Source organism: Neltuma alba, unplaced genomic scaffold (assembly GCF_004799145.2).
Source record: "Neltuma alba isolate B1F8T4 unplaced genomic scaffold, ASM479914v2 tig00012776_pilon, whole genome shotgun sequence".
Lineage (NCBI taxonomy): Eukaryota > Viridiplantae > Streptophyta > Magnoliopsida > Fabales > Fabaceae > Neltuma > Neltuma alba.
The window spans coordinates 64,082-85,857 of record NW_021637182.1 but is presented as its reverse complement, the minus strand read 5'-3'; the positions used below and the strand labels follow the sequence as shown (position 1 = coordinate 85,857).

Genomic DNA, 21,776 nt, shown 5'->3' with positions numbered 1-21,776 from the left:
TAATCTAATGATACATATAAATATTTTAGAGAGATTACGTAATATATGATATAATTAAATAATTTAATAACTTTTTAATCTTTCTAAATTTGTTAATTGAGCCTCGTATTAAAAATCGGAATTAGTATGCCATATGAGAGGTTATTTGCTGCTACCACATTATTCTGTTTAGCCCTGTTTCTTTTCTGCCAACAAAAACAGAGGCAAACAGAGTAACCCTGTACTTTTGCTTGTTTCCAATATACAAAGTCATTATTAAGCCCAAAAACTCTCTCCAAGAAGGCATCACCCAACTCTTCTGAATTCTGAAAGACTGGGGGAGGGAGAAAGGCTGGGGAATTGAAGAGTTTGTTGCTAAACTGCTCATTGAAGGAGAGAGGTTGGGAATTCAAAATCATATGTATTGTCGGATTAGTTTTCCCTAAATTTTATTATGAAACTTCTTTATGCTTCGTGTGAAATGCTTCAAAATAGTGTATGAAGTGATTGATATATTTTCAAATTGGCACTCACTTCCATCTATTCAATCTTCATGTTGATTGCGATTTCGTTGTGCTTCACATGTTCATTCATGCCTGTCACATCTGCCTGTAATTCCTTGAATCTCATTACCTCCGCCATGCTATCAACGAGAGCACCAAAATGTCATGGATCAATCTAAACAGTAGAGTTAATATGATCACTGAATGATATTGTATATTAATATGAGCTCAGCAGATACATATATAATCATTCAGTTACAATTATCAGCACCCAGATAAACGAATAATCAATAGAAAACAACAGAGGGAGATATAGAGAGAGGAAAAACCCCAGAGGGTCCAAAGGGAAGGGAAGCAGAGAATCATGAGATCAGAGAGAAGAGACGTCATACAACTTTTTCACACCCTCCACAATCATTGCTAATCATCATTTATTCTCTCAACTTCCAGGTGAGGCAACGTTCCCTCGCGTTGCAACGCATCTCACCTTTTCCACACGCGATTGCCACATCATTATTTCCTTCTTGGGCCGTAACAATCAAGTCTGAAATAGAGGATCAAGGGAATGCCAAAAGTTTGACATCCACTCCTAATGGCTACACCTTCTTTGTTCTCTGGGATTGTTCAAGTTATCTGAATCAATATCAGCTTCATCTTTGGATTTTTGCCATCCTTCAACAGTAATGCACAATACTTACCACTCAGACTTGCTTATTTCAAACAGTACTAACTTAATATATGATGTGCTAAAACATATAAATGATGTAAGATTTTCAACTTATGACTTTTGCCAAATCAATGGGGAAAAAAAAATTAAAGAAATGAATAAGATCTAGTTTGAACTTTGATGGACTGTTGAAACAAAATTATGTCATACAAGTAAAAGGCAAAAAATAATAAATTTTTTTGAAGATATGAAACAAACCAAATGTGTAGGGCTGCACATGGATAGAAGTGGGTAAGGCATAGCTCTCAACCGATACCCATCCTAAAGAATGAATATAATGGTATCACCTTGCTTGTAAAAAGCCCATGTTATTTCAGGTTGGGTAAAGGGAGGTTAGATAGGATGGGTGTCTCTACCAGAGTAGCAACGTCATATTTATAATATTATTTGTGAAGAAAACTAAAAAAAAAATAACTTGATAAACTCTATTAAAAGCAGAACAATAATTTGAAATCAATGAAATGTCCACAAATTAAAACAACAATGTAAGTTTCGCATAAAATACTAGGCTGTAAATCTCGAGCAATAAATACAATGACAGATAGGTAAATCTCGAGCAATAAATGCAATGACAGATAGGCTATATGATTTCCAACAAAAACACATGCAACTAGTAGAAATAGTATTAATCCGTGATCAACTAAAAGTATCAAGAGAAGTGTGTTGTATTGGCAAAATAGAAGTTACAACAAAATGTAAATAAAAGCAGCATCATCCTCCAAGTAAACTAAGTGCCCATTTGAGCCTTTCATATAAAAATTATCGTAACAGAAAATAAGAATAAAAGACGAAGAGAGAGACAAAGCTGTTGCTTTGAATAATACATCTATCAACTAAAATTGTACTACCTCCGGTTCTTAACATAAGATCTCGTTTGACTTTTATTTTGATTCTAAATATAAAATCCCAATCTATTTTGTCTCTCATATTTATGCAATTTTTTTTCAAGATAGTCCTTCTAATAATTGTAATTTTAACCAACACACTTGATTAGTAAGTATATTTTAGGAAAGACAACACTTATTTATTACAAATAACTAACTTAACTTATTTTTTTAATCTTCTTAAATTAATTAACTAGCTCTTATAATTAGGACCAGAGGTAGCATATATTCTTTAGATAGGATGGCATGCCCAATTCCTGGCCTTGACCAACAATTTAGGTAGCCTGATAATGCCCAATTCTTTTTTGGGTTGATTATTTCAGGCCACTCGGGTTTCAAGAACAACTCTACCTAATATTAGATATTAAACAATATTTATGGAAATGATATAATTAAGGAAATACTCCTCGGATCCTTAATGTATGACCTACTGTGGTTTGTAGCCATGTGCTCTAATCCTCTGAGTTACAAACCCCACCCCATTTCCGCTAGATCTATTTCCTGGGAGTACCCTAAAAAAAAAAAAAGAACATTTCCTCTCCCTAGAAATTTCAGCTTAAGAAGATGTGATGTTGGTTCTACATGTAAAACCTATTTCACATATTTATTTAATTTTCTCAAATTAACCTTATTGATATTTTTTCAACAATAATCAAGTAAGAAAGGGAGAAAAATAATTAAGGAAGATGCCTAGGGTGATTTAGAAAAAGAAATCATATTAACTAATTTAATTAACATCTTTAATTTACTCAAATTAGTTAACTAGGTCTTATATTAATGATTGGAGGAGTATAATATTTAGATGAATTGAAAGATTATATTGAATTAACAAATCAATGAAAAATTCAAATATCCACCCAATCATGCATTAATCTAAAATATACTCTCTTCAGTCCTAAATGTAATAGTCATTTTGTAGTGTGTAATTTATACTATAAAATAAGTCTTATATTTAGGATTGGAAGAGAAGTAACATTTAATCTAAAACAAGAAGGGTTGATCTAAGTACCTTGGAAGTAGACTCAACATCACTGCTATTGTTCATGTCTCTATCAATCATCACGAAATCATTGATGCTACTACTACAACCTTCATCCGTTGTTCTTCGCCAAGCTTCAACATCTTCTTTACACACCACTCGCCACCCACATTTCCTTATATTAAACTTTGGTGACTTATTTTGAATTGCATTCTCACTAAAAAATATCATTTGAAGTCCGTCTACGACCAAAGAGGAACAACGAATAAATAAAATAAGAAGCTGCTGACTACAATGCTCATTAAAATGAGCACCATATGGACAATACATCTCCAGAAATTCATCATTAGGAAATCTGTAAGTCCAGCAAACACCATCCCTCCCTGCTCCAAATGCCAAATCGTGTTCTAACACTAAGCATATGGCTAAGCCCGACCATTCAGGAAAACCACAGTAATCAAGGGGTAAGCTTACTATGAACGACACATTTGGATGACTAAATTCTTTCTCACAAAAATAGTTTTGATTATAAAACCATGACGGCACTTCGCTACCTGGAATTTTTAGCTCGCGAGAACATTCCAAGTAGTAGTCAGTAGGCTGGTCATAGTACAAGTAAAGCCAACTTAAATTTATGGGAGGTTGAAATGATTCGATAAAATCCCATAATTGCTCTGAACATCCGTAATGTTCCATTGATGAACTACCAACTAATGGTTGATAGATTTGAGGGTAGTTGTGGCAAAGATCGAAGCTTGTTGCAAAAACTGAGATTAAGACCTTGAAGCTTGGAAAGATTGGAAATCAGGGCAGATGGTAAGTCAATGAAATTGTTTCCACTTAGATCTAAAACTTCCAATGATGATAACTTGCTGATGTCATCGAGAAGTGATCCATCATGGAGATTGCAATTCATTAAATTTAATTTCCTCAAGAATGACAAAGGCGGTGACAATATAAAATTTGTTGAGCTCAAAGGCCTTTGACAAAGAAAGGAGAAGCAACTCCATGATGATAAAGATTGTGCTTCAGCATTGTATTTAGAAAGTGATAACCCTTTCACAGCAATTTTACTCAAATCAAGCTCTTCCAAAGCCTCATTTTCATTCAAATTCTCGGGCAACTTTGAAAGCTTTGAGCAGCCTGGAATTCTGATAATTTTCAAAGCTTTCAATTTACAAATGTTATATGGAAGACAAACTAGCTTTTTGCAATTTTTCAAATTTAATTCAGTGAGACCAATCAAATTGCCCAATGATTGAGGTAGTTTGGTTACAGCAATCTCCTGTAAATCAAGCTTAGATAAACATTTCATATCTTTTCCAAACTGAGGAAGCTTTCTAATTCTTGTACAACCAGATAGAACAAAAGCTTCTAATTTATTCATCTCAAATTTTCTTGGAAGGATTTTAACTTTTCTTCAACCTTTCAAGTTAACAATGACAAGTTTTTTGTGTTGGCCAAGAGACTGGTGAATTTCAACCAAATTAAAACACCCTTCAAGAATCAATTTTTCAAGATGAGGAATTCCATCAAAATTTGGTGTTTTGATGAGGATTTCTGAATGGGATAGATCAATGGACTTCAGGCTTTGAAGAGACTAGCAAAGAGAGGAAAAGAAAAAAAAGAAACAATAAGCCCTCAAAACCAAAAAGCTAATTATAATTATAATTTATTAAATTATGGACAAACAATTTAAATGAAAGAACCATAATTGCCTGTATTCCTCTCCAAAGTTCTTTTAATTTGCTATGCTGCATTTTTAGTTCAACAAGTTTATGTAATTGAGGTTGACTCGGCAAATAAAGTAATGGATACCTCTCCCATTCTATGATTTTCAACTCACTGGAAAGTGTCTTGAGTCCATAAGGAAGATTCAACTGGCAATGTGAAACATCTGAGTAACTTGAAATTGAAATAATAAGTATCTTGAGATTACTCATCTTTAAGAAGGCTTCAGGATCCCAAAATACATCACATGACTTTTCTAATCTTAACAATATTCCTCAAATTGCTTCTGTCCCCTATAAAACAAGAAGTCAAGGTAAAAATTTATAAACGTTATGCAGTAGATTATTATAAAAGGAGTGCACAAACACAATAATTTTGGAACATCACCTTATTTCTTTCTAGTACATGATTAGCATCCTCTAAAGATAATATCCTAGAACGCTTCCCAGCATCATCAGGTGATTGTTGATAGGCAATAAATTTCCCCATATCTTGTAGAATTTCATGCACCCACAGATACCCTTCATAATCAATTACCAATGATTTCTCAATAAGAACAGTTATTCCAATTCTTGGATGAAGATTCTCATCCAAAGTTTCTAAAATTTGTATGACATGATCTTGGGCCATCCCATTGAAAAAACAAGCGATATCTAAAAATATGGTCTTCTCCTTAATGTCCAATCCATCAAAACTCACTTGAAGTATCTTCAAAATGTCCTTTGGAGGAGCCTTCTTGAACTTAGCCAGTGCATCCTTCCATTCCATTATAGTTCTTTTGCAAAGAAATGAACCTAACACTTTAAGTGCCAAAGGAAGGCCTCCAGCATATTTAATGATAGTTCTAGCAAGGTCCAAATAATCTTCATTAGGTTGCTCTCCTTTAAAAGCTTTTTGAAGGAAAAGTTTAAGTGATTCATTATCATTCAAGAATTTGATGTCATACATAGAAGATACACCATGTGATGATAGCAAATGCTTATCCCTAGTTGTTATTAATATTATGCTTCCCTTGCTGAACCATCCTTGCTTTGGAGCCAAATTTTCAAGTTGGCTAACGTCACTCACATCATCAAGGACGAGTAGAAATTTTTTGTTGCCCAACATGTTTTTTATTAGCTTCATTCCTTCATAAAAATTATCCACTTCCATACTTCTTTTATCTATAGAAAAAAGAAGTCTTCTTTGCAATGACATCAAACCATCTTTTTCATATGCCTCTCTAATATTATGGAGAAAGCAGTGAATCTCGAAGTCTTTAAGCTTTCGCTCATAAAAGGCTCTAGCAAGAGTTGTTTTGCCTAAACCTCCTGTGCCCCATATTCCTATAAACCCATCTCCTTGTGATTTCCTTGCTACAATTGACTCCAATTCACCTAATTTTGATTCAATCCCAATTAACATACGAAGGTCAGATGGTGATTCATCAAGTAAATTTGTCATCATTTCTTTAGCAATGCTTTCAATGAATTTTGTTTCATACCTGCACGTGAAAATTAAATTATGAAATGATTTAACTAGGTGTGTGTCCACACACTTTACTAACTCCAAGATATAAAGTCATTGAATTAACATATTATTGTGTGATTTTCTTTTTCTTTTGGTAATAGTCCCTCTAGACCATAATATAGGATCCTTGTTAAGCTTTTCTATAAATAAAGAACTCTCATACGCTTCCTTTACAAAGGTACAATTGAAAAAAAAAATTGTATATATCTTGCATATTATATTTATTGTTTATCACTAATATTTTGCACTATGCGATTTTGATAGCTGTTTCATATAATAAGGGATGGGGGAGTGGAAAAACTATTTTGCCTTTATTAAAGAATGAGATTTAAAAATTCCCTGCTCTCACTTTGACATTTAAAACTCTCTCTTCTTTGTGACAATGGGTAAAAAATGAAAAACTATTATTAATTACCATATCAACCTCCTATATATATTTTGGATCAAAATTTCACCTAGAAGATTTCTTATATTTTAGATGGTAGTGAGTAAATTTTGGAGTAAAATACCATCCTTCTATTTTTTATCTCAATTATGAAAACCATCACTCTATTTTGAAAATATATATAAACCTCTCTTAAAATTAAAACATATGTTACATGCCTTCCTCCTACATTTGAGATTTTGTGTTCATTTGCCCAAACCATTAGTACTGTTAAATTTAACTTTATATTATTTTTTACCAAAATGCCCCCTTTTAACTTAATAATTATTTAGACATTTATATTTTTCAGAAAATATTTTTTATAAAATCAAAAAATAATTCTAATACATATATTTTTAAAATTTCCAATATATTATTAAATTTATTAATTTCATTCCAAATCAAAAAAAAAATTATAATTTTAATATTTTATCACATTCGTTGGAAATTATTTACTTTGATTTCTTTTAAATCATAAAAACATATTTCAAATGCATAGGTCTTGTTTATCATAAAATTTAAATGATATGAATTTGAAATATTTTATAAATTATTTAAAATTATAATTCAAAACTTTTAAACACATATTTGTTACAAAAATTTATAAACATATTTAGTCAAGTACATATATATTTATTAAAAAATTAGTGAAATTTTTAATTAATTCTTTTACGTTTGTCTTAACTAAATAAAATTCGTATAACTGTAAAAATATAATTTAGTAATTTATTAGAGTGAGCAGTAAAATAGTAAATAAAATTTATTTTAATATAAATTTCAGTTAAAAGTAATATTTTTAGAAACTTTTTAGAATATTCCTAATAGTGTTAACTAATTAGAATAAAATGTATGTTTTTAAAATGGGGGGTCTATGTAATTGATGCAAGCTAGGCAAGTACTCAAAGTATTTTACTCTAAATTTTATATTTGAGCAGTTCTTCATAATTTTATTTAAGCAACTTTTCACAGAATACATTGTCAGATTAAAATTTCAAATCTAGTCCTATACGGTAACGTTTTCAACTATCAAAAGTTAATAACTACTGTTAATTAATTATTAATAAAATGATATTTTTAAAATATCGAAATTATGAATTATTAATATTTATTTTTGAATCTTTGATAGTAACAATCTTTTAAGAATTACTCATATTTTTAATTAAGTTTTCTATATCTATGCTAATTAAATTACTTTATATTTTACCCCAATATGATAAACATATTAAACAAATAATTATTTGTAAGAAAAATAATTAAGGAAAACCAAAAGAAAACGCTAATTCTTCAAAATAATTTTAATCAAAGTCAAGGGTTTAGTATGACAAAGGATAAATTAGTAAATAAATATTATTCTAATACACATTTTAATTAAAATTATCTTTTTAAAATATTGTTAATGGAGTTAAGAATTTAACTTCAAGAACATATTTTAAAATAGACAAGGTATCAATGTAATCAAGGTAAAATGTAAATGAGACTATAGTATATATTTTATCTTAGATAAATGAAAATTATAATTTTATATGTAGACTGCAGTGAAAGTTTCAAGCGGTTCCCCTCTCCCCATTAAAAAATTCAGGGGGAAAAAAAACCCTTGATGTAACAGTAATTTAGAGTTTATTTGAATATCCACACCCTTATTTTTTTTTTAAAAAAAAAGACATGATAATTATTGATAGAATTGGAACTTACTGATTTTTTGAGTCCCAACCAGATGTAGTGGCAACTTTTCCTAAAGCATCCCTCCATCTTTGCACTTTTGTTATGTCTTGAGCAAATCTTTCTTCATGCTTCATGAATGCTTCTGCAAAACTTCCCTTTTGTTTCCTAACATCAGATGGATCTACTCCATAAAATATTGGAAATACCTGAAGACTCAACTCTTCCTTTAAATGAAGAATCATTTGAAGCTCATCCAAACACCAAGTTGAAGAAGCATAACTTGGGGAGAGCACCACAATTGCAGAAAGAGATTCTTCAATTGCTTGTATCAAACTTGGTGTGATAGATTCTCCCCTTTCAAGTTCTTCTTCATCCCTAAAAGTTTTTAATCCTTTACATTTTAAAGCAGTATACAAATGATCAGTAAAACTTGTTCGAGTATCTTCCCCTCGAAAACTCAAGAACACATGATACTTCCATCTCTTAGTTGAAGCAGAAGAACTTGAAGAGCCCCCATCTCCATCAGCATCATGCGCCATTGCAAGGATTTGGAATCTGAACACAAAAGTAAAAGTGAAAAAAACAGAAAGAAAGTGAAGCAATTTTTATAAGATGTATTTTCCCGTCAATTTGAGTTTCAAATTAAAGCAAATTAAAAACTTGAGATAGGTAATGGGTACATTCAAAGGAAGAAAGAAGTACAAGAAAATTTAAAATCTCAAAATGCTCTCGAAGATCTATGTATCCTCAAAGATAATGCATAAATAATCATTTTTATTTATGAATAAAATAAAAAAAATAAACAAAAGGATGAGAGATAAGCACATGATGATTTGATCCAGCACATGACAGCACATGGCTGATTAGTCTCCCGAGTTAACAGATTTACCAAACCAAAACTTTTAGATAACACAAATCTCATTCGCAGATTCAAAAGTTCCTGAAATTTTCAGAGATAGTAACTAGAGATCTAAAAGAATTGGCAAGGAAGAAAATAGATCCCAGGAAGATTGAATTGATAACTCTATGTTTATATTCCTACGGTCTATTTAATTATAGTTCAAAGCAAAAGTTTCGTATTCAAAGAAACCATAAACACAAAGTTAATGCTTGAAGAACTAAATCCATTTCATAGAATAAAAAAAAAAGGAATTAATCCATGAATGTCTTGTAGCATGAATCACGATTCAACCAAAATTACACATAGAAAATCACATAATTAGAAAGGAAGAAAATAGGAACCTGGTGGCTGAAATAAAAGTGAAAGATTTCTTTGATCTGCGTCTCTGCGATCTGATCAGAACAAGATGAAACCCAGTTAGGCACAAATTTGTAGTTCTGACCATGAAGCTTTTGTAGTTTACTCTTTACGCGTTCAAACGGCGTTGCAGCTGTCTTCCACTTTGCATTACAAGTAATGTTTGTCAAAACCAAATTATTAATCGTCAAAGATAGAGAACTTGGAGTAAATTGAAGTAGTAATCCAAATTAAAGTCAAAACTATCCAAGTTCTATAATCAAATATAATTAACTTTCTCAAGCATCATTTGATTGAACAAAACTATCTAAATGCTGGGTAATCACAAATGCATTATAAGCTCAAGGTAAAATCAACATATAGTTATTACCGTTAACACTAAAAAAGGATAAACAAATCTCAGTGCATACAATAGTTTAAAGTAAGCCTATAACAAACTATCTAGCCACTCATGTTCAAAAAATAACTACACCTATCTATAACAAGTTCAACCATCGCAAAAATTCAGCGAAAAAGGAAAGGAAAAGCATATAAAAACAGAAGGAAGAAGCTATAAATCTCTTCAAGCTCCAATCCCAATCTTTCATGTCTTCAAACCTTCATCACAATTGCCCCTCCAATTCAGCTCCAAAGAGTCTCAGGAGTCCGAATGTCAAAAAAGTTGGCTCCCCACAACCTTATCAAACCCTAATTTTTGAACTTCGCTATCTTTGCCATAGTGAACAACATGGAGAGCTTTTTCCTTTTTTCTGTATTTTTTCGCTGCAGAAAAAAGTGACCCAATGAAGGGTCTTTTTAACTCCTGAGTTCTTTGATTCTTTCCAAGATTCATGTATGTCGTGTTCCTTGCTTCCTATGGTCCTTCAGAGCTTCCAAAAATGGTGTTCTCTCTACCTACAAAACACAAAATTCTGTAAAAATTCTCAATTGTCCAAGGTAGATCAATATACTGGCATTTACATGAAGAATTTTTTTTAAAAGAATTTTCTTAAGTTTAGAATGAATGCACATTTTCATTGTATAAAACTAAATTATGTACAATTCAACTCAGAAAGTGTGTTAAAACATGAGAAAATTGTGCCAAAATGATATGAATTTCCTAAAGTTATCATAGTTTAAAATCCAAAATCAATTACATCTTCCCAATTAGCCTTTATATTCACTAGACACTAAATAATACATCGTAAAAACCTAGTCAGCTGACCAGCAGAGAGCTGTCCTGGCCAAAAAAATCCACATATAGAATTTTTCCTGCCTCTTCAAAAATCCAACAATATGGATGCTCTTCATTATTTCACTACTGAGTTCAGACTAATAGCTTCATCAAGAATTTTATACCAGCAAGTACGAGTTAATCCAAGTTATAATTCATGATTTTAAATTTGATTAAATTTGTAATTTTTTATTTTAAAACAAATCTAATGATTTAGCTGTCATTCTTAATTCTGCTATAAGGTGTTTGGAAATACGTTTATAGAAGACCAAAAATAGTATATACCTGGGAAAATGATATGCACTGTCATTCATGCACCAAATTAAACTAAGGTAAGCGCTATGCAAGATAAAACCGTGTTAGTTTAATGCCTAATCCGATAGATCAGGCTAAATATATGACAGCACATGACTGCGCATGACTTAGTCCTCAGAGCTAGTAGTTTGCTCTGAGAAACAATAAACTTTAGACAGAAAATAAATCTCAGATTTAAAGTTCCGGATAATTTCAAAAGTGGCGTTCTTATCAAAATGATGGAAACAATAAAAAAATAACCAAAATGCTACATATTAAAAAGAATTTACACAAATATTATGTTACAAATCATTCACATAAAGAACGAGTTCCACTCTGTGAAGAACTTGTTCACACTCGGACAGCTTTCAACTCTTAACATTTTTTTTTTGGGAAAAAAACAATGAAATCGTTCCTTTTCTTCTTTTTGGGTAAAAAAAAAAAACCAATGAAATCGTTTCTTCCTTTTGTCTTTAGTGAAATTACGATTAGGACCCCAATCAACAACTTCTTCACCACTTTTCTCTCTCCTCTCGCGTTTCGGAGAGAATTACTATTAATGGCCCCACAGACGTGAGCCCTCCTACCATCTTTTGGCACCTTTTCTTCTTTGATCCTTTCTCTTCCCTTACATTAAAGCGATAAATGGTTTGGATGTAATATTTTATAACATTATTATTGAAATATTTTATAAACTAAATTTTCTTGGATTATAGTATAAATTGACCAGAATGAATTTTAATAGTTTAAATTTATTTGTTTAAATTTCTATAATATTGTATCAGATATTGTATCTGAACTATTCATTTTCCATCTAAGGATGGAGAAAGGATTTTGAATATCTACTCATTCCATTTTTTCTATTCCCTATAAATTAATAAGGATATAAGTTGATTTTTCAAAATGAATATTTTTTATCCCCTTAATTAAATTTAGAGGGAAAAGTGAATGGAGTAGATAATGAAGGAATAGAGCTATGGATTTGGATACTCTAACAATCTCTTCTTCACCATTAAATGAAAATAAATGGTTTCGATATAATATTTTATACAATATTATTAAAATGTAAATAAATAAATTTAAACTATTAAGATTTATTTTGTCAATTTATACCTATAGTCCAAAAAAATTAGTTTATAAAATATTTTAATAATAATTTTATAAAATATTACATCCAAACTATCCATTATTTAAATGTAGAGGATTTTGGGGGGGGGGTTGGGAAGGATCGGAGAAGAAAAGGTGAAAGAGGATGCCAAGGGGATTCACATCTACAGGGCCGCAGTCAAAGGGAAAGAGAAAAACGGCCTAGAAGTAGAGCCGGTAATATGGGCCAACCCGCCGATTATGGGTTGGCCCATGGCGGCTTGAAGCTTGGCGGGTTGGGCTTTTTAGGACCGCTTTCTGGCGGGCTTGAATTTTTTCAACCCGACCCGCGAACCCGCGAACCCGCCAAATTTTGTTTTTTGTTTTACTTTTTTTAATAAAACCTACTCAAAGTCCCAAATTCCTAACTATCTAAAATAAAACATGCAAATAGAAATTATCATGAATAAAACATGGAACCTATCCAAAGTTCCAAGTTTCAAGTTTCAAATATATCAAAATATTAAACATATGATTAAATGAACATGATATGTCCTTAATAATTTAACAAACATCTCAAATTAAAACATAAATCCAAATTAATACTACCACAAAGTCACAAACACAATGTCACTACACAAATCACTATCAAGTATCAACTATCAAGTGCTCAATCATCACTCATGAGCTAGCGCAAAGGCGCAAAGCAAAGACAAAGAGCAGAGAGCTTGGGGCTTGGGACTTGGGACTTGGGAGTTAGGACTGGCCGAGGGCGACTGGGAGACTGGGTCTAGGAGAGTTGGGAGTCTGGAAGGAGTGCAACACGCAAGCAAAATGTGAAAATGGGACCGTGTTGGTGTTGCCGTGTTAGACTATTGGACATGGACTGCTTACTATTGCACTGTGGACTAGGCTAAGAGTGTAGAGACTAAGAGGCAAAGGGAAAATTTTGCCAAAAAAAAAATGGTTAAACGGGTTGGCCCGCCAACCCTACGGGTTAGCCCGCTGTGGGTTTGGACTTGGCGGTTATGGGCTCAAAACTTCCATTTTAAAACGGTTCTAATTTTTATCAACCCAACCCGTTTAATTGTAGTTTTCGCTGAAGGAAAAAGAAGAAATGGGTCTAGTGCCTGAACGCTTTCATTCTTTTTGTCTTTTTACAAAAAAACGTCACAGGTGAAAGTTGTTCAACGAGCGCTTCACAAATTCTTCGTGTAAATTATTTGCAATATAGTATTTGGGTCCATTCTTCTCAACATGTAGTATTTTGGTAATTTTTGTAACCGTTTGTAGTATTTTACTAATAAATTAAAAGTGCATGTCAAAGATAGGAAATAGAGATCTAAAAGAATTGGCAAGGAAAAAAAATAGATCCCGGGTTGACTGAATTGATAACTATTTGTCTATATTCCTTACGGTCTATTCATAGTTCAAGCAAAAGTTTTGCATTCAAAGAAAGCATGATCACAAAATTAATGCTTGAAGAGCTAAATCCATTTCAAAGAACAAATTAAAACAGAATAATAAAACGGTGACCATGAAGGCGTTAGGCACAAATTTGTATGGTTTTGACGACGAAGCTTTTGGAGTCAGCTCAAGCCTATTCTTAATGTGTTCATAAACCGCGCTGCTCTCTGACACAGCAAAACTTATTTATTCTTGAGGAGGAATTCTTGTATACTCTCAATATAATGTATCACCTCACATGAACTCTACATAACTAAACAGCAACATCTCAGCACATTTTAATAGTTTTTTTTTTTTTATAGGAAGTAGAAGATTTGTTGAGGCCAGCATCCAATGGCATCAAAAGTAAAGGTGATTTTAGTGGAATTATGAAAACCAATAAAGGAGATTCTCTTCAAGTCTCAAACATGAATCAATACAGACATGGAAGTTATGAAAATCTTGTTTGATGATAATCAGAGTTAAGTTGATACCTGTGATCTTATGATCAGCTGTTGCAAATTTTAACTTGGGACTTTAAAAATACAGTGTATTTTGAAGTCTCAGTTTGAGGGTTTTAACAAGCTAAACAGTGTACATAGGGACTCTAGGATTAGAAAAATTTTAATACTCTTCCGGTCCTTAATATAAGACCCAATTCTTGAGTTGGTTTTGGTCCTAAATATAAGACCAATTTCTTATATTTATCAATTTTCTCTAAATGACCCTTATAGATATTCTCTCAACCATAATCAAATAGAAGATGGAGAGGGGGTATTAAGAAAGATGATTATGGTGTTTTAGGAAAAATGTGTCACTTTTCTTATAATTAACTAACTTACCTAACTTCCTTAATCTAATCAAATTAGTTAAATGGGTCTTATATAAAGGATCGAAGGAGTACTACCTGACTTTCTTAATACTAGTATGTAATTTTAACAATACGAACTACTCAATTTCCTAATATATTGAATAGTGAACCTATTTTATATTTTATTTGACATTTGTCTATTATTAATGATCTCAAATAGTGAATTTCCTAATTATCGTTATGATAATCAACACATTTTATGTTTTATATTAAATACCTAATTCAATCTTAACTCCACGGGGTATGCGGATTTCGGGAGGAAAACAACCAATGTGCGTCCGATGTTTGTGTATGGTGGAATAGGGTTATGAGGGCTATGATAGTTACTCAATTATCACCGTTATCTAAATAGTTACTCCTCTTTTTCTTTTTCCACATAGATAACTAAGATGACATGGCTATCACTCTCATAAGATTACATTAGAAGTCTTATTTTATTATTGTTTATGGCGGTGGCCACGAGGCTCCATTTTTACATTGAATATAGATATTTTGATATTGTTTTGGTAGTTTTATATTATTTTAAGTTTATATTGTCAATTCTTGAAGTTATTGACCATGATAACTACTTTCAACTTATAGGAGTATATTTTTGTGTGGTTTTCAAAATATTTTAACTCACTCACTATTTTGTCTCCATTAATTTTTCTTGCATTAAATAACCTACTTTTACAATACAGAATCAGATGTCATATTTGTCCAATATAATATTATTGACCATGACATTATCTGTAATTATCAAATATAATCAAATATTTGAGTTTCAATCCATTAACTCTTTTGTCTCCATTAATTCAATTTTTTTAAAGGAACATCCATTTATATACCTAAATATATAGCATATTTCTAAAAATATTGATAATAGATCTACCTGTAATGCAGATTTCAAAAACTTAATGATATTTTATTTTAAATTAAGTTGAAATCATGAGTTGAAATAGTAATATAATATTCAACTAATTATTTTGTGGTAATTCAATTTTTTATCTCATATAAAAGAAACCACCAATTCATACCAGTGCATTGCTGGACACTATACTAGGTCTTAAAATGGCATTTGTAGGAGGGTCACATTCACATGATATGCAACAATAAATTCTTACTGAAAGAAATTCTTCCTTGTTTTAATCGGTACTCTATCTTGTTTTTATTATAAGATTTAAATAATTAATTTTTATACAACTAAAAATCAGTTAAAATCAGTTAAAATTAGTTAAAATTAGTTAAAAGTAATATATAGCTAAGAAATATATATTTTTGTTTTTCTTTATAATAAACGATTGAAAAAGATAAAAGAGAATATATAGGAAAATAGAGAAAGCGACAAAAGGAGGAGAATAGATCAATTAAAGTCCAAATGAAAAAAAAAAAAAAAGCATTAAATGGAGACAAAGCTTTGCCTTCCTTCTTGAGACACCCAAATTCAATTCGTTTCTCCTATTTCAAACATTGACACTTACACTATGTTGGGTACGAGATTTTTGAAGGGGAGGGGAGGAAAGTTGCTCTCCTCCCCTTATTTGGTTGGTGCAATTTTTAGAAAGGGAGGGGAGTTGCTCCTCTCTCCTTGTTTGATAAAGATATTTTTAAAAAAAAGAAGGGGCTCTCCTCTTCTCTTCTTCCTTTCTAGTCTCTTCTCTAAAAGTGGGGTTTTTTAAGAGGGAGATGAGAGATAGAATTTTAAATTTCAAGATTAACCTAACTAAAATAAAGAAAACGTTAAAAAAGGATAAAAAGAGGGCACACCTAATGAGCAAAACAGAGATGCGGAGGAACAGAGGAGCACACACACAGCAATGCCAGCTTCAAAAGAATCGTCAAGAAGCAGCAAGGAAAGAAGAAACAAGAGGCGAACTGCTCACCCCACACCACCAAGGTGACAGACAGCAACAGCAGGAGGAGGAAAATGACGATGATTTCTCAAGAATAGCAAGCAAAGAAGAGGCCGACTGAGACCCCTTTTTCTAATTCTCCATAGGTTGCTTCCCTCTTTTTCTCCTCTCCCTTGAACGTAACAAGCCGAGAAAAATATCATGAAAGCATATATATACACGCACAAAAGGACAATATGGTGATTGCAATGTGTGTGTGTAAAGACAATATGGTAATTAAAATGATAAAAGTTGCTCTCATACATCGGTAGGATTCACAGCAAACCATAAAAAATGTCTGTCCTAGACTGCCAATCGACCTTATTAAAAATTTACAACACATACTCAAAATATTAAATAATTAATACTTCTGATTTTTAATATGAGAGCTAGATAACTAATTTGAAGAAATTAAGAAAATTGGTTAAGTTGGTTAATTGTAACCAATATGTGTTGACTTTCCTAAATTACTCCTCTTCTTTTTTTTTAAAACTCCTAAATCACTCTTTTTAATCATGTGTACTAGAACTATCTTTTGATAGAAATAATGTCTTATGACCAATAGGGATCTTCTAAGGGGGAAAAATAATAAATTTAAAAGACAAAGTGAATTGCGGTCTTACATTTAGGATCAAATTTAATTTCCAACTAACTCTTATATTCAGAATGGAATGTGGTATTTTACATTACTTTTAAGGCCATTACAGGATTTTTGCCATCTTTGAACATTTCTACACAACACAGGCCATTCGCATTTGCTTACAACAAAACAAGAACGGTGAATATGCATAATACATAGTTGACCTCCGGCCATTGGATCGTATATATGTTGATACTTCCTCCTAAATCCTTTTCTATAGTCCTTAATACATACAAATGACGTAAAAACCTTCTTCATAGATTATATTAAATTAATGTATCCAGGAAAATTTTAAAAATCCATCAAGCAAGCATTAATATAAAATATAAATTTTAATCTAAAACCAGAACGGTTGATCTACGTACCTTGGAAGTATGGACTCATCTTCTTCAACAACGAACTGACCTTGATGTCTAGAGCATTGAGTATAACCTCCATCTTTCTCAACTTCAGTTCGCGTAATATCAGTAGCCTGCAATATTTTCACCATTGTCTCAGGGCCCAGGATTTGCAGACCCATTGATCCATTAAGTGCTCTTTTAGCAAGTAAATCAGCGATGCCATTGCCATCTCTATGAAAGACGTGGATATCCACAAACCAATCCCCTCTAGCATCCCTTTGATTTCCATGATGAGAGCAATATCCTTGTGCATCTCAGGGACTTCAAATTTGATCAATCGAACAGCCTCGGCGGAGTCGCTTCTCAAGATAACATCTCCAGTACCAGCGTCCCACGCGCCTTTGAGACCCATCAAGCAACCCCATAGTTTTGCTGTGAGGGTATCTCCGCCACTTAATTTCAGAAGAAAAGCCTCCTTCATACAATTGCTGCCATCTTTAAGAACGCCTCCACAAGCTGCTTTGTCATCTAAATGAGAATAGGCGCCATCCACTTCCACAATAACATCATCAGGGACTATAACCTCCATTGTTGATGTCTGGATCAATCTTGTAGTTATTGATGATACTACAACCTTCGTCCCTTGTTCTTCGCCATACTTCAACATCTTCTTTACACACCGCTCGCCACCCACACTCCCTTATTTTCATCCTTGGTGACTTATTTTTCATTGCATTCTCAAAGCAAAATACCATTTGGAATCCGCTTGTAACCAAAGAGGAACAATGAATATGCAACATAAAAAGCTGAGGACTCCCAGCCGTATATAAATAAGCTTGACGCATATAATGCCAGGTTGAAAATTCATCATTAGCAAATCTGCAACCCCAACAAAGCACATCCGGCCCTTCTCTAATTTTGAGATCGTATTCTATGGCTAAGCATATGGCTATGCCCCACGATTCACGTGAACCACAATAATCAGGGGATATATTTATTATGAACGACACATTTGGACAGCACCTGAATTCTTTCTCACAAAAGTAGTTTTGATTATAAAACCATGATGGTACTTTGCTACCTGGAATTGCCAATATGCGAGAATGTGGACGGAGGGGAACAAGCTGGGAAAAAAAAAAAAAAAAACAGATTGTTTGTATCAGAAGTATGTTGATTAACACGTAAGAAATGGAAATATATATGTACAAGTCAAATAAACTATATATTTATTGTCAAAGAAATTAAGAGAAAAACAAGTACTTCTAAGAACTCACAAGTTCTGAATCCCCTCTTATAATTGCTAAGTTCATATTTAAATGGTTGCGAACCTGTAAGAAACAATTTTCCATGTTAAAGAAGTAAAATGATTGAGGTGAAAGAACAATTAAAGACAAATAAAATAAACCTGAGGTTGAAATGATTCAATGAAATCCCATAATTGATCTCCACATCCGTAATGTTTCATTAATGAAGAACCTTCAACCGCTATGACTAATAGATTTGACGGAAGTTGCGGCAAAGACCGAAGCCTTGGGCAATCAAGGAGACCAATACCTTCGAGCTTCGAAAGATTGGAAATGAGGCCAGATGGTAAGTCAATGAAATTGTTTCCACTTAGATCTAAAAATTCCAACGATGATAACATGCTGATATCATCGGGAAGTGATGCATCAAGGAGACTGCAGTTTGTTAAAAGTAAATGTTTCAATGATGACAAAGACGGCAACATCATAAAATTTGTTGACCTTGAAGGCCTTTGGAGAAGGGGTACACAACTCCATGATGATGAGGATTGCCCTTCACCATTGTAGTCACTAAATGATAACCCTTTTATAGCAATTCCACTCAAATGAAGCTCTTCCAAAGCTTCATTTTCATACAAATTCTTTGGCAGCCTTGAAACCTTTGAGCAGTGAGAAATTTTGATAATTTTCAGAGCTTTCAACTTACAAACACTACATGGAAGACAGACCAGTTCCTTGCACTTTGTCAAATTTAATTCAACGAGACCAATCAATTTACCTAGTGATTGAGGTAGTTTGATTATAGCAGTCTTCTCTAAATCAAGCTTAGATAGACGCGTCATATCTTTTCCAAACTCAGGAAGTTTTCTAACTTTTGAACAACCCGATAGAATAATAGTCTCCAAGCCATTGATCTCAAATTTTTATGGAAGGGTTTTAACTTTTTTGCAATCTTTCAAGTCAACAGTGACAAGATTCTTATGTTGCCCAAGAGACTGGTGAATTTCAACTAAGTTAGAACACCCTTCAAGAATCAATTTTTCAAGATGAGGAATTCTATCAAAATTTGGGGTTTCAATGAGGTATTCTGAATGAGATAGATCAAGGGACTTCAAGCATGGGAGAGACTAACAATAGAAAAAGAGGAAACAATAAGCCCTCAAAACCAAACACTAATTATAATTATAATTTATTAAATTATGGACAGAGAATTTAAATGAAAGGATTGTAATTACCTGTGTTCCTCTCCAAAGTCTTTTTAATTTGCTATGTTGCATTTTTAGTACCACAAGTTCATAGAGTTGAGGCTGATTAGGCAAATAAAACAAAGGATACCTCACCCATTCTATGACTTTCAAGTCACTGGAAAGGGACTTGAGCCCGTATGGAAGATTTAATTGACAATGTGAAACATGTGAATGACTTGAAATGATAAGTAACCTAAGATTACTCATCTTTGAGAAGGATTCAGGATCCCAAAATGCATCACATGACTTTTCCAATGTTAGCGCTATTCCTCGGATTGCTTCTGTCCCCTGTAAAACAACAAGCCACGGTCAAAATGTATGTAAAAGTTATGGAATATATTGATATTAAAAAGCACATAAACACAAGAACGTTGGAATAATGTCACCTTATTTCCTTTTAGTACGTGATTGGCATCCTCCAAAGACAATATCCGGGAACGCTTGCCGGCATCATAAGGTGATTCTTGATAGACAATATATTTACACATATCTCGGAGAATTTCATGCACCCACAAATGCCCTTCATAACTAATTATTAGTGATTTCTTAATGAGAACATTTATCGCAGTTCCTGCGCGAAGATCCTTATCCAAAGTTTCTAAAATTTGTATGACATGATCTTTGTCCATCCCATTGAAAAAGCAAGCAATATCCAAGAATATGGTTTTCTGCTGATCGTCCAGTCCATCAAAACTCACTTGAAGTATCTTCAAAATGTCCTTTGGAGGAATTTGCTTGAGCTTAGCTAGTTCATCCTTCCATTCCACTATTGGTCTTTTGCAAAGAGATGAACCTAACACTGTGAGTACTAAAGGAAGGCCTCCAGCATACTTAATGACGCTTCGAGCAAGTTTCAAATAATCTTCATTAGGATGCTCTTCTTTAAAAGCTTTTTCAAGGAAAAGATCAAGAGACTCTTTATCACTCAATAATTTGAATTCATACACAACAGATACACTGTGTGATGATAACAAATGCTTATCCCTAGTTGTTATTATTATTATGCTCCCTTCGCTGAACCATCCTTTCTTTGGCACCAAATTTTCAAGTTGCCTAATATCACTCACATCGTCAAGGACAAGTAGAATTTTTCTGTCAGTCAACTTGCTTTTTATTAACTCCATTCCTTCATAAAAGTCAGCTACTTCCATACTCTTTCTATCTAGAGAAGAAAGAAGTTTTCTTGGCAATGAAATCAAGCCTTCTTTTTCCCATGCCTCTCTAATATTATCAAGGAAGCAGTGAATCTCAAAGTTTTTGCGCTCTCGCTCCCGCTTATAAAGGGCTCTAGCAAGAGTTGTTTTGCCTACGCCTCCTGTGCCCCATATTCCTAGAAACTCAACTCCTTTTGATTCCCTTGCTACCATTGACTTCAATTCATCTAATTTTGGCTCAATTCCAATTAATTTGCCATGACCAGATGCTGATTTATCAAGTAACTTTGACTCCATTTCTTCAGCAATGTTTTCAATGAATTCGCTTTCATACCTGTATATGAAAATAAAATTATAAAGTGATTTTTTTTTTGGACATGAAAATAGCGTGATGGTTTTAAGTCAATTGAATTTTATAGTTCTTGCATAAGCAATAAAAAAAAATACTTAAAATGAGATGTAAAGAAAAACATGACCACAAATGTAGCAATCTTAAGTTTTCCGTGAACCTTGGTTTGACTTAGTGAGGATAGGAGATAATTTTTTGCAGATATACACGATTATGCGTGTGTGTGTCCATACACTTTACTAGAACTCCTAGATATTGAAGTCACTTAATTAATACATTATAGCTAGGTTGAGTTTCCCTTTTTTGGCAATACATTTTATTATTTGAATAGTTTTTCTTAATTTTATTCAAGCAACATTTCACA

At 32.6% G+C, this 21,776-nt stretch overlaps 2 protein-coding genes across 2 annotated transcripts; both read right to left on the bottom strand.

The window, feature by feature from the left end:
• Nucleotides 1-519: 519 nt before the first annotated feature.
• On the bottom strand, nucleotides 520-18,007 carry LOC114730896 (TMV resistance protein N-like). Its single transcript, XM_028918004.1, has 7 exons — nucleotides 17,645-18,007; nucleotides 17,443-17,549; nucleotides 8,429-8,953; nucleotides 5,209-6,286; nucleotides 4,891-4,952; nucleotides 4,128-4,223; nucleotides 520-622 (listed from the first exon to the last, which is right to left on the bottom strand). Exons 1-7 carry the CDS (start codon nucleotides 18,005-18,007, stop codon nucleotides 520-522), a joined length of 2,334 nt encoding a protein of 777 aa, XP_028773837.1.
• A 149-nt stretch (nucleotides 18,008-18,156) lies between these two features.
• LOC114730895 (TMV resistance protein N-like) lies at nucleotides 18,157-21,276 on the bottom strand. The gene is made up of 6 exons (XM_028918003.1): nucleotides 20,314-21,276; nucleotides 20,103-20,197; nucleotides 18,824-19,097; nucleotides 18,693-18,746; nucleotides 18,442-18,542; nucleotides 18,157-18,253 (listed from the first exon to the last, which is right to left on the bottom strand). Exons 1-6 carry the CDS (start codon nucleotides 21,274-21,276, stop codon nucleotides 18,157-18,159), a joined length of 1,584 nt encoding a protein of 527 aa, XP_028773836.1.
• Nucleotides 21,277-21,776: the final 500 nt, after the last annotated feature.